Source organism: Opisthocomus hoazin, chromosome 6, assembly GCF_030867145.1.
Source record: "Opisthocomus hoazin isolate bOpiHoa1 chromosome 6, bOpiHoa1.hap1, whole genome shotgun sequence".
Taxonomy (NCBI): Eukaryota; Metazoa; Chordata; class Aves; order Opisthocomiformes; family Opisthocomidae; genus Opisthocomus; species Opisthocomus hoazin.
Window position 1 is genome coordinate 60002169 of NC_134419.1, and position 12074 is coordinate 60014242.

At 38.8% G+C, this 12074-nt stretch overlaps 1 protein-coding gene across 1 annotated transcript in view; it reads right to left on the bottom strand.

Annotated features, from left to right (window-relative positions):
• ERCC6 (ERCC excision repair 6, chromatin remodeling factor) overlaps positions 1–12074 on the bottom strand; it is a 48045-nt gene that overhangs the window by 18105 nt on the left and 17866 nt on the right. Inside the window, 2 exon segments of the mRNA XM_075423386.1 lie at positions 3898–4033; positions 9646–9804. Of these exon segments, the coding sequence (XP_075279501.1) occupies positions 3898–4033; positions 9646–9804 (295 nt within the window).

A 12074-nucleotide genomic window follows, 5' to 3' on the forward strand; every position in this document is an offset into this window, starting at 1 on the left:
AGAGATCCATAAATTCAACCTATAAAGCATCTTCATTATTTCCCTGCCCCCACAAAACAATCTAAATGGCACCATGAAGAGGCTTCAAAAGAACACATTACAATGTTTAATAATGTAAAAGCTGCAATAAAGAGCTAAAGCACTTACTACATATTTAAGAAGAAAGCTGCTTCTTGTGGCCATGATATTAAGTTTATCTGAGTTTGGTCCTCAACTCAGAAATAGAGCCTTTGGCTAAAATAGAGGTTCCATACACAGCCATGCCAATAACTGTAACCTCTGCAGCTTATTTTCTTTACCTGTAGATTGTGTACTCTACTGTGAGGGTAGAAGGTCTAAAATCTTCAGCATGCAAAATCATCTTCAAATAGATGGTTCCACAGGGGCCAGCATCATGAACTTACAACTGCTTTTGAGGGCTGCATTGTGTGTCCAGCATTTGATCAGAATAAGGGAATGTACAGTTACAGCTTTACAAATAGTATGTGATTACGACCAGAAAGAATCGTTAAGATTAGTGATACCTGTTCTAAAGATCAAGAAACTAAAAGTTCTGCCTTTATCTTAAAAATACAACCTCGTTCCATACGCGATATGTTAAACCAAGATAACCAAATAAATACCCTTCTGGTGTATCCACCACTCCTCCCAGTTTTGTGTCATCAGCAAACTTGCTGAGGGTACACTCTGTCTCTTCATCCAGGTCATTGATGAAGAAGTTAAACAAGACTGGGCCCAGTACTGACCCCTGGAGGACATCACTAGTTACCAGCCTCCAACTAGACTCAGCACTGCTGATGACAACCCTCTGAGCTCTGCCATTCAGCCAGTTCTACATCCACCTCACTGACCACTCATCCAGTCCACATTTCCTGAGCTTGCTTAGGAGGATGTTATGGGAGACAGTGTCGAAAGTCTTGCTGAAGTCGAGGTAGACAACATCCACGGCTCTCCCCTCATCTACCCAGCCGGTCATGCCATTGTAGAAAGCTATCAGACTGCTCAAGCATGATTTCCCCTTGTTGAATGCATGTTGGCTACTCCTGGTAACTTTCTTTTCCTCCACTTGCTTCATGATGGCCTCCAGAATGAGTTGCTCCGTCACCTTTCCCGGGATGGAGGTGAGGTTGACTGGCCTGTAGTTCCCTGGGTCCTCCTTCTTGCCCTTTTTGAAGATTGGAGTGACAGTGGCCTTTCTCCAGTCCTTAGGCACCTCTCCTGTCCTCCAGGACCTCTCATAGATGATGGAGAGTGGCTCAGCAATGACATCCGCCAGCTCCCTCCATACTCGTGGGTGCATTCCATCAGGGCCCCATGGATTTGTGGGTGTCCAGATTGCTTAAGAGATCTCTCACACTATCCTCCTCGACCAAGGGAAGGTCATACTTTCTACAGGCTTCCTCTTACCTCCAGGGCCTGGGATTCCTGAGGGCTGGCCTTAGCACTAAAGACTGAAGCAAAAAAGGCATTCAGTGACTCTGCCTTCTCTGCATCCTCCGTCACCAGGACACCCGCCTCATTCAGCAGCGGCCCCACATTTTCCTAGTTTTCTGTCTGCTGCTGCTGAAGCCCTTCTTGTTGTCCTTGACATCCCTTTCCAGATTCAATCCCAGGTGGACCTTAGCCTTCCTCATTGTATCCTTGCATGCTTTGACAACATTCCTGTACTCTTTCCAAGTGGCCTGTCCCTCTTTCCACATTCCGTAGACCTTTCTCTTCTGTCTGAGTTCTGCTAGAAGCTCCTTAACTGTTTTCCTCCAAAACTGTTCTTCATTAGTTTCTTTCCTTAGAAATCATTTGTCCCTCTTTCACAGGCCTGCACAGAACAAGCTGCAATACTGTGTTGTACCATGAACAACCTGCTGGCCAACTATTACAGGATAATACATTCCTCAAAATCCATTAAGATCTTCACTGTCTGGTGTCCAGTTAACTTGGGGGGCAATAAAAATACATAAGAACATAACTTCCATTGGTTCCATTTTCAGACTATTCTAACATCTGTCAGCCCAGAGGCCTTTCTTGACTCCAAAGCAGATAACAATGTTTAGTTGTCCAGTCCCGTCTCCTGGCAAGTTCTCTGTCCAGCACAAAACTCTTCTCATTTACTTTGTGATAAACCATGATATACTAACAGAACAACAGGTGAATCATGGAATTGTTAGTTTAATTCCAGACAGGTCTGTGCAACATTGAGACCACAGATGCAAAGCAACTTCGTTTTTGGCCATACAAAATTAATCTCAATCAAAGAACAAACATATGTTCTTCAGCAGTCTAACCACAATTTTCTTACTTATTTCTTGAACTTATTTAAGTTTATGCCCCATGCCAGGGCATAAGGGCAGAATGGTCCCTGGATGAGTATTATAAAGTTAAAGCAAAAGCAGTCTCTTGTAATGTCACAGGTTATCAGAAGATGGAATTGTCACGAGATCAGATCAGCACTAACATATTCATAGAAAGAAAGTATATTGAAAAGAAGTTCTAGGCAGAAGTAAATCACATGGCCTGTATTTATGTGATATATTTTCAGTGTATGAGTGTTATTTATGCTAATAAATTACCAGTAGAGTTTTTTTGCAGGTATAAGGACAACTAGAATGGGAAAGGGTTTTTTTTTTTTCTTTACTTTAGTCATACGCTTGCTCTTCTCTTCTTAAGAGGCATCTATGAATAATGGTGCATGAGATGAAGACACAGCAGTGACACTTGTTTAAAACATACTGTTGCAGATGAGGTATTACTGCAGAATTAGCGAACTGAACCTATCCAAAGTCATCATATGGTATCTAAATTCCTTAACTTTAAGTTGTTGAGTAGGCATTTGTGGGAGAACAATGGGAAGGGGAAGTTCTGAGAACCTGACTGTTCCTGCAGATGTGAAAATTTGAGCCAGTCTGTCAAGTGCATTAATTAACAAACACCCCAAACAAGCACATATGATTTAATTTAGCAAGACATGTGAGCATGTTATTGAGGTCAGAAGACTTTTAGGGGTTGAAAACATACCAAGTTAATTGAACAACAGGAAGCTATTAGCACATTAGAACGTGATACTCCTTTTTTGCCACGTGCTGTATCAATTGCCTCATAATACATTTTATCAAGTGCAATTAAGCACATATCATTTTAATGTTATTAGAAGAAATTCAATAAATATTTAAAGAGAAATGTACAAATGCTTTGCTGAATCCTGAAAATCCATTTAAGCATCTGAAACATGAGGCCAAGGGAAAACAAAAATCTAAATTTTCCTTTTTTTGCTCCTGTGAGATACCAAGGATTGAAACTTCAGACAAGTCAGGCTTGTCAACTTAAGAAACAGAATAAGAGCATGCATATTAAGATACCGGCCATGCAAATTAAAAGACAGAAAAGGCACTGCTTGAGAAAAAGAAAAGCAACAAAGTAACAATGTCATTAAACAAAATGAGATTAGGTGATATCAACTGACATACGGACCAACTGAAGAGAAACTGCCTGCGCAAACAAAACGTATTAAATATTAGGTCAATGACATACTAATGCATGAAAGTGCAAGGAACAAATTCACCAGTACTAGAAGCACAGATCTGGTGTACAAGCAGTCCTTCTAGCATGGACTACAGAAGAAACAAAGCTCAAGCAAGAAATTTGTTACCTTGTTTAATTTGTTCAGGAAACACTATTCTATATCATAATATAAATGCATTCTGTGTCATCCCCTTTTTGTCCAGTTCTGTAATAAATCTACAAAACACAGTGAACTTTCTGTTCTTTTAAAATAATCAGAGAAAGAACACAAGCTTGCATGGAAACACCCATGAACAGGGTTGGTTTACTTTTTTTGCTAGCATGAAAATAAGAAAAAAAAAGAGAAACTTCTGGAAATACAAAATGGACATCAATCATTACCTTTTTGTCAGTATAAGAACCAGTTTCATGGAGAATAGCAACTCTAAATGGGGGCCACCAAGTGTGCAATTCTTTTACCCATTGATGCATCACAGTAGCTGGACAAATTATCACTGTTGGACCCAATCCCTGGTACCTAAAATAAAGTATTCAAGAAAAAAAAACTTTAACATGAAATACTCAATATTAAGTGGCTCATTAAAATACATAATAAAATGACACACTTCATAGTTCAAGTGGAATATGAGAGCTACGGAAATTAATTGGCATTTTGTTTTTCTGGAATTCTGTTTTTTAAAGGAAGATGAAAGGGGTTCTGCTACAAGTACCTATCCACTGAACAGTTAATGGATGCATCTATCAAGATAAACACAGAAGTAGAAAAGCTCCAAGCAATAAGGCATAAGGGAACTTCCTCCTGCGGTAATACAAATCAGGTCTGGGAGCCTGCTGTTTCTATAAGAGAAAATAAATCATTATCACACAACTATTTTATTACTTCTATTAAAAAAAATATATAGCTAGAGTCTCACAAATGGACTTACACACAGGTGTTCTGGCTCATGTTGGTAATACATTGTACTATTATCACCGTAATTTACAGATAAGACAAGGACTCTAAAGCAGCAGAATATATCATCCATGCGAGCTGAGGTCTGAGCTGGGCTTAAACTGTCTCACAAGTTTCTTATTCATAATCGTATGATTGTTTCTGAGAATTACTCAGGATGTTTGAAACAACTCTTTCTGCATATTAAGTTCAGAGCTACTCTTAAGGTTAAGAAGAGAAAAATCTCTCACCCAACAGCCAAACAAGAAATATTACCATCACAGACAAATACCAACAATCACATAGGATATATACCAAGCAGTGGTTACTAGTAGTTATTTTTCAAATATATTTTCTCTTTAAAAAACAGAACAAAATGACTTTGCAAACAAAGGCAATAGCCACAGTTATCACATACTGATGTGTGTCTGGCCAACCATGTACTATTCAAATGGTAATAAATAAACAATTCAGAAGATCACAGTATACATTCAAGATCACATGCATATACCAATAAAGGAGGATTTCCCAAATACCAGCAATATCTTGCTTTAAAAAAAACCCCTGTTAATGCCTTCAGAAACTGCTAACATTAAGAAATAATATTCTTTATTAAAAGCTTATACATATGCAGAGTAACAACCTGGATGTTGCTTATCTTTCATTACAAAAAAAATACTATTAACAACCTTACATAGTCTAATTAACTCGCAGCAATCCAAGGGGAAGTTAAAAGCTGGAGATGCAAAATATAGCTTCAACTATGCTACGAATTCAAATAACCACTGCTACTGCTCTTAAAAATACCTATAGCAAAAAAAGCCAACTACTCTTAAAAATACCTATAGCAAAAAAGCCAGCCTTCCCAGAACTTACTAGCTGTCATTCTTCATGGGTAGTAACAAATTACCTCTCTATTCCCCTGGCACGTATCAAACAAGCTCACATGCTGGGTTTATCCGTTTGTTGTCGTGTCCTGTCCCTTCCCCCCGCCCCGTCCCCGTCTCCCCCTTCTCTTACACCCAGAGTTCACACTTGCTGTGATCAATTTTCAGTAAATCCACTCCCCTTCCACTCGGCTATGTGAAATCTCTTCTGTCTTTGGCTCTAACCACTTTCCACTAGCCAACATTTTATTCTTCTCTTGAGAGCTTTTATTTATTTATATAAGAGAGTCATCTAACTTCTTCCAGTCTGTGCTTTTTCACAAAACTAAATAAACCACACACTTCTGCTTGTTACACTTAGGAGGCATCCTTCATTCTCCTAAATCACTGCAACAGATTTGCTCTGCTGCCCATCCAATTTTTATTTGTTTTCCTTGAACAAAAGTGACACTAATAACATCCTAAACAAAAGTCTTACTGGTGCCTTGCACCAGGATACTAGTACTGCCCTGTTCCTACCCCAGATACATTGTCATAAAGTAATCTGACCCTTTTTCACAGTTGCATTGTATTAATAGCTTATGGCAAATATCGTATATGATCAATACACCCAAATCTCTTCTGCTGCTGCTTCTGATTTATAAAACCCAAACTCACAGCAAGTATCCTTTACTTATTTAATTGGATGTGATTAGAATTGCAAATAAGATCTATCCCTGCAATCTACTACCAAGAAAAAGGCTATAGTCATACTATATTTATAATTTTTAAGTACTCAAAAAAAATTAGCACAGGAAAACATGTTGCATTATAGCCAACTCCACTGCCAAGCACTGGCAAATTATGCCTTCAAAATGAAACCGAAATGACAACTCAACACTAGTGAAAATAAAAGAACAGCGCAGCAAGAGCAATACACATTTTCTGGGGCAATGGATTTTTATTTATTTAAGCACCAGAGAAATTAATCTCTCTGCCATTCACAGCAGAGACTGAGCCTTAATGTTTAATGTGTATGACAACTCAGTATCTTGAAGAGCACAGAAGAGTAAATAATCAGTGTATAAACTTTATGGCAGAGTTTCTCATCTGATCTCCCAAATAAATGAAGCAAAGTCTGTAGTGAAGGTAACATCTTTGTTAAACAACGTATTTGGAACCAAGAAAACTTGTAGACCCCCAAGCCCTTCAACAGGTTTCAACAACAGATTTCTACTTAAGGCTAGAGGTAGGTTACTTGAAGTTTGCTGCTGCCATTTTGTTTTTTCTCATGAAGGGACCATTGGTCTGAAAGCTGTTGCTTGTTCCAACTATCTCAGCTTGTCTAAAAAAAGACCTTTCATCCTCTATCAATCTTGCTTCCCTTATATCCTTACACCATCATAGCCGCAACACTTCTACTGATACCTCACACATTTGGTTTTTCCCCAGTTGTATAGCTCAATAACTGTTAAAATTGAGACAACATCTTATTTTTGGGAATAGTTATACTCCATGTAACAAGTAGTTCCTTACTTCAGCTAGTCTTCAGGCTCCTTCAAAAATCAGAAAAACACTGGAATCAGAAGCAGTTTATAAAAGGAAATTTCTGCTCACCTTATTTTAAAGAATACTTTTGCAGAAAATTTCACCGATGGAAAATAAATCTCAGTATTTTGAATATCAACAAAAGGGACCCTATTGTCTTAGTACATAAGTGCCTCCAAATACAACAATATCTTTACAATTCTGCACAGGAATGACAGTATTATCTCCATTTTACAGAAGGCCAGCTGAGGCTGGGAAAGTCTTCAGTGCCAGATTCATACACTAGCTCCATCTACACATCAAGGGTAATGAGATATGGGCTAGACTGGGAGACATTTAAACATGCTGACAACACAACTATGTCCACTCTTACCGCCTACTTCTCAGCCAGACTGACCAGAAGGTCTTCTGCTTACTAGACTACACGGCTTTCAGACAGAAGCTAGCTGGTCAGGGTTATTGCCTTCCCTAGTTCAGGGAAAATACTTGACTATGCAAAGATCAAGTTGTTTAGACTCTCTGCCTTACAGCACACAAGCAAAATCAGAGTACATTTTACCAAAAACTAAACCTTGTTTCCTCCCATGCAATTACTATCATGATGGACTTAACGACGTACTGGGGCCGGTGCTGTTCAATATCTTTGTTGGCGACATGGACAGTGGGACTGAGTGCACCCTCAGCAAGTTTGCCGACAACACCAAGCTGTGTGATGTGGCTGACATGCTGGAGGGAAGGGATGCCATTCAGAGGGACCCTGACAGGCTGGAGAGGTGGGCCTGCGTGAACCGCATGAAGTTCAACAAGGTCAAGTGCAGGTACTGCACGTGGGTCGGGGCAATCCCAAACACAAGCACAGGCTGGGTGGAGAGTGGCTTGAGAGCAGTCCTGAGGAGGAGGACTTGGGGGTACTGGTGGATGACAAGCTCAACATGAGTCGGCAATGTGCGCTTGCAGCCCAGAAAGCCAACCGTATCCTGGGCTGCATCAAGAGAAGCATGGCCAGCAGGGCGAGGGAGGTGATTCTGCCCCTTTACTCCGCTCTCGTGAGACCCCACCTGAAGTACTGCATCCAGCTCTGGAGCCCCCAACTTAAGAAGGACGTGGATGTATTGGAGCGGGTCCAGAGGAGGGCCACAAAGATGATCAGAGAGCTGGAGCACCTCTCCTACAAGGACAGGCTGAGAGAGTTGTGGCTGTTCAGCCTGGAAAAGAGAAGGCTCCGGCATGACCTTAGAGCAGCCTTTCAGTACCTGAAGGGGGCCTACAGAAGGATGGAGAGGGACTTTTCACAAGGGTGTGTAGTGACAGGACAACAGCGAACGACTCTAAACTAAAAGAGGGCAGATTTAGATTAGATATTAGGAAGACATTCTTCACCATGAGGGTGGTGAAACACTGGAACAGGTTGCCCAGAGAAGTTGTGGATGCCCCCTCCCTGGAAGTGTTCAAGGCCAGGTTGGATGGAGCTCTAAGCATCCTGGTCTAGTGGAAGATGCCCTTGCTCATGGCACGGGGGGTTGGAACCAGATGATCTTTAAGGTCCCCTCTAACCCTTACCATTCTATGATTCTATGATTCTTACACACAGAAAAAACACTACAACTTAGGTGTGTGATTATATTTTGGCCTTTTCCAAGTTTTATTGTAGTTTCACTGCAGTATCTTAGGTCTTAAGCTGCAACTATATAACAATGTCAAGAGATGTTCCTGAAGGATTTCCATTAACTTAGTGGGCAGGGAATATACCTACACAAATAATCTGTACAGTAGCATCTTTAACTCAGGCAGCCATATCAAAGTGAATCAACTAGCCTGACTGATAAGGACCTGGAGTTCTTTACATAAAGGCTACAGTATGAAGCAACTGGAGACAAGACAGTAGTATTTTCTCCTTAAAGCATTATTTTATAATTCATGTACCTGATGAACATAATTTAAAAATGCCTCTATATAAAGTTAATTATTCTTGTTTAGTATAGTACTATATTTGCTTAATTGCATGCAGTATTTTACATCAGGTAAACAGGCCAAGAGAACTAGGAAAATCAAGTATTATTCATGCGTGCATTTGTAAATCCAAGGACACCACCAAGTATCTTTTCCGGTAATTTCACCTATGAAGAAGGAATTTTAAAGCCTTGTTCAGTAACAAAAAAGCATAAGAGATCATGTAAGAAAGGCCAGTCACTCTAACATAGTTTTGAAAAGCAAAAACAACAAAAAAAGCAGATAGAAATTCGTCAGTATAAGTTACTGTTTTTACTATTACTACATTTTTTTGGCATGGGTAATTCCCTGCCAATCAAAAACTATCTTTCATTGGAAATCAGCTTGCTGCTTCCTGTAAAATATTTACCTGGTGGCTTGCCAGAACAAATATTTTAATGTAAAATTTAACAAATGGAACTAAAGTTATTACATCTAATTTAAAATTCCATATTGTGTAAACTATTGGTATTAATGTAATTGAGTTTGTAAACAATCCATTTGTGGAAGCTAACCTTAGACACTGTATTGACCCAAAATATCTAGTGTGGCTCATCTGCAAAATGAAGCATCAATGCCTGGAATTCATTAAAAGTGTTACATGTTTAATTTTTCCTGCCCTACAGCTCCATTGTCTCGTAAAATTTTTCCTTTGATGTCCCCCACTAAAAGAATTAAAGGAATATTGTAATTGAAATGTCATTAATAATTCACAGGACCCTCCTCCACCAGCAATACATCTGATGAAATATTAATTGAGCTCCACAGACTGACAGTCTGCAGAGGAGCACTTGCCTGTAATTTGAACCACGAGTCCTGATCTTGCTGTAGCTCAGACCTGCCAAGAAGGCAATTATCTGGATGGTCTTGCCCAATCCCATCTCATCTCCCAGAATTCCTCCTGCCTGCTGGCAGTGCAATTCCCAGAGCCACCTCACACCTGTCTGCTGGTACCTAAAACAAGGGGAAAGAAGATGGCAAATGTTTCATAATACAGATCATAACAGAAAGTACTCATGAATTAATCATTTGGCAAGGTTCTTACACTAGTTACAGTAACATGCTGGATGTGTGTTTTACATGAGTGCTGTATTTACTAGGTCATACATTTTTGATGCACTCAGACATTACATGTGACTTTCACTCTTTATGCAATACTAAAACATTTCTAATTAAACCGATAGTCATGGTAATTAGAGCATATTTCATTTCACGTACATTTTAAGTGTTAAAAGCAACTTGGAAAGCTACTCCAACAAAGCACTGTCTTTTCAGAAAAGACTACATGTAAGGGTCTAGTAAATGATATTTGGAACATGTATCTTGAACTGAATGAAACGCTTGACTTTAAGCAGTACTGACTTTATACTCCACTGTGAAATCTGATCACACCTGCCAAAGCACGTTTTGTTTTTGTGTAAATTCATTTTAATAACATTTAGTCTCTTTCAATGAAGAAAAAAGCCAACGAGGCAAAATGTTTTGGAAGGCAAAACAACATAAACCTTTCCAGTGAACAGGATGCAGCAGAGCATTACTATGTGAGAGTATCAAGGCAGTTTCTACTCCTAGTCATTCACTGGAAATTGTATAAGCAACAATGTTAAATACACTCCAATTACAAGAAGTAGACTAGAAAGCATGACTTACAACGGCAAGCTAAAAATGTGGAGATAAGATGCTGGACTGAGAATCACTTCAGGACATGCTTTTTTATAATGATACAAAATAGTGAGAGCAGCAGGAATAACATACCATGTGAACAGAGAACAAAAAGAAATGACAAAACAGTATATTTAAACTATAATAGAAAAATTAAAATATACGTTGCAAGCACTTCTGTGCCTTATGACTTAGAGGAAGAACAAGGTTGCTGATATCATTTTCTTGACGGCATGCATTCCTGGAGTGCAGAGCACAGTAAAGAGCAAAACACCTTTTTTTGTAAAATATGGATTGTTCATTTTATGGCATTGTCTTGTGTGCATTTCAAAATCCTGTTTCATTATTTGAAAAAAATATTTATGACTACTGACAGCTAATGACACTAGTGTCTACAAAGTACTATTAAAAATCAATTTATGTTGAGTTCTGTGTGGATTCAGAGAATGCGAAACAGAAAAAAATGGCTTGAGTAGCTACAAAAAGATACTGTTTGCTGGTGTCTCAAATGCATTACACCAAGAAGCCCTTAAAAATCCTTTCATTAGAAATTAATTCACCTTAAAAATGCAGCAATCTAAAAACAACTAAGAAATGGCTTGTAGGATTAGCTATAATTGGGTTAAGATGCTACCATTATTACATTCTATGAACACAAAACATTTTCTGACGGAAATATTAAAGATTTGGAGAGAACCCTAATTCCAATCATAAGCTACTCCCCCAGACTAATGTCCAGCATGTCTCTTCAGAAAACAACCATTCAAGAACTTCCTGACATTTTTTTGTATTATTTCTTAGGATTACATCCAGTGCTTAAAAGCTAGTTGCATTTCTAAGCATCTTTCTCCCTCTCTGCCCTTCTCCTGAGAAAGTTTCACAGTCAAGAATTAAGTTAAAAATTTCAGTCCAAGGTTATGTAAAAATGGAAAAGATGCAGGTGCTTTCTTTGTATAATCATATAAACATGCAGTAATTGCAACTACGAAAAAGTTAAAAAAAAAACCCTCCCCAATAATTTTTAACGGTCATATGGAGAGGTAATAAATTCTCTTTAATCTTACGCTTTCATTGCCCCCATTTTAATGCTTTGTTTTATACTCCAAAAATACTGTAGAAGTAAAACAAAAATGTTGCCTGGTCTTCCGAAATAGTTATGTTTGGACTGTATTTCACACAAGAAATCATGCTGTGATGCATCCCTCAAAATTCACCACAGTAGCTAGCAGAGTTTCACTGCATTGATGCCAAGACAAATTTGTATTTCAGACGTATCAGGGAAATCACACACTGAAAGCAAATCATCAAGAAACCTGGTTTTCTTATTTACACAGACAGCATCCTCTCAGCCTAAGTGCAGACAGTATAAGGCAATGTTTGTAAGTCAGTCTTGCTCACTATGTTTGGTTTTGTTCCACTGCAGCACCAATGGTATTCTTGCTGAATGTTTCTCAAAGCAGACAAGTATATAGGGAAGAAACAGATTGTCCACTTTAACTGGCTTACCAAACAACAAACTTAAGGGTCTGCTATTTCTAGTGTGAGGTAACTTCTTTGGACTT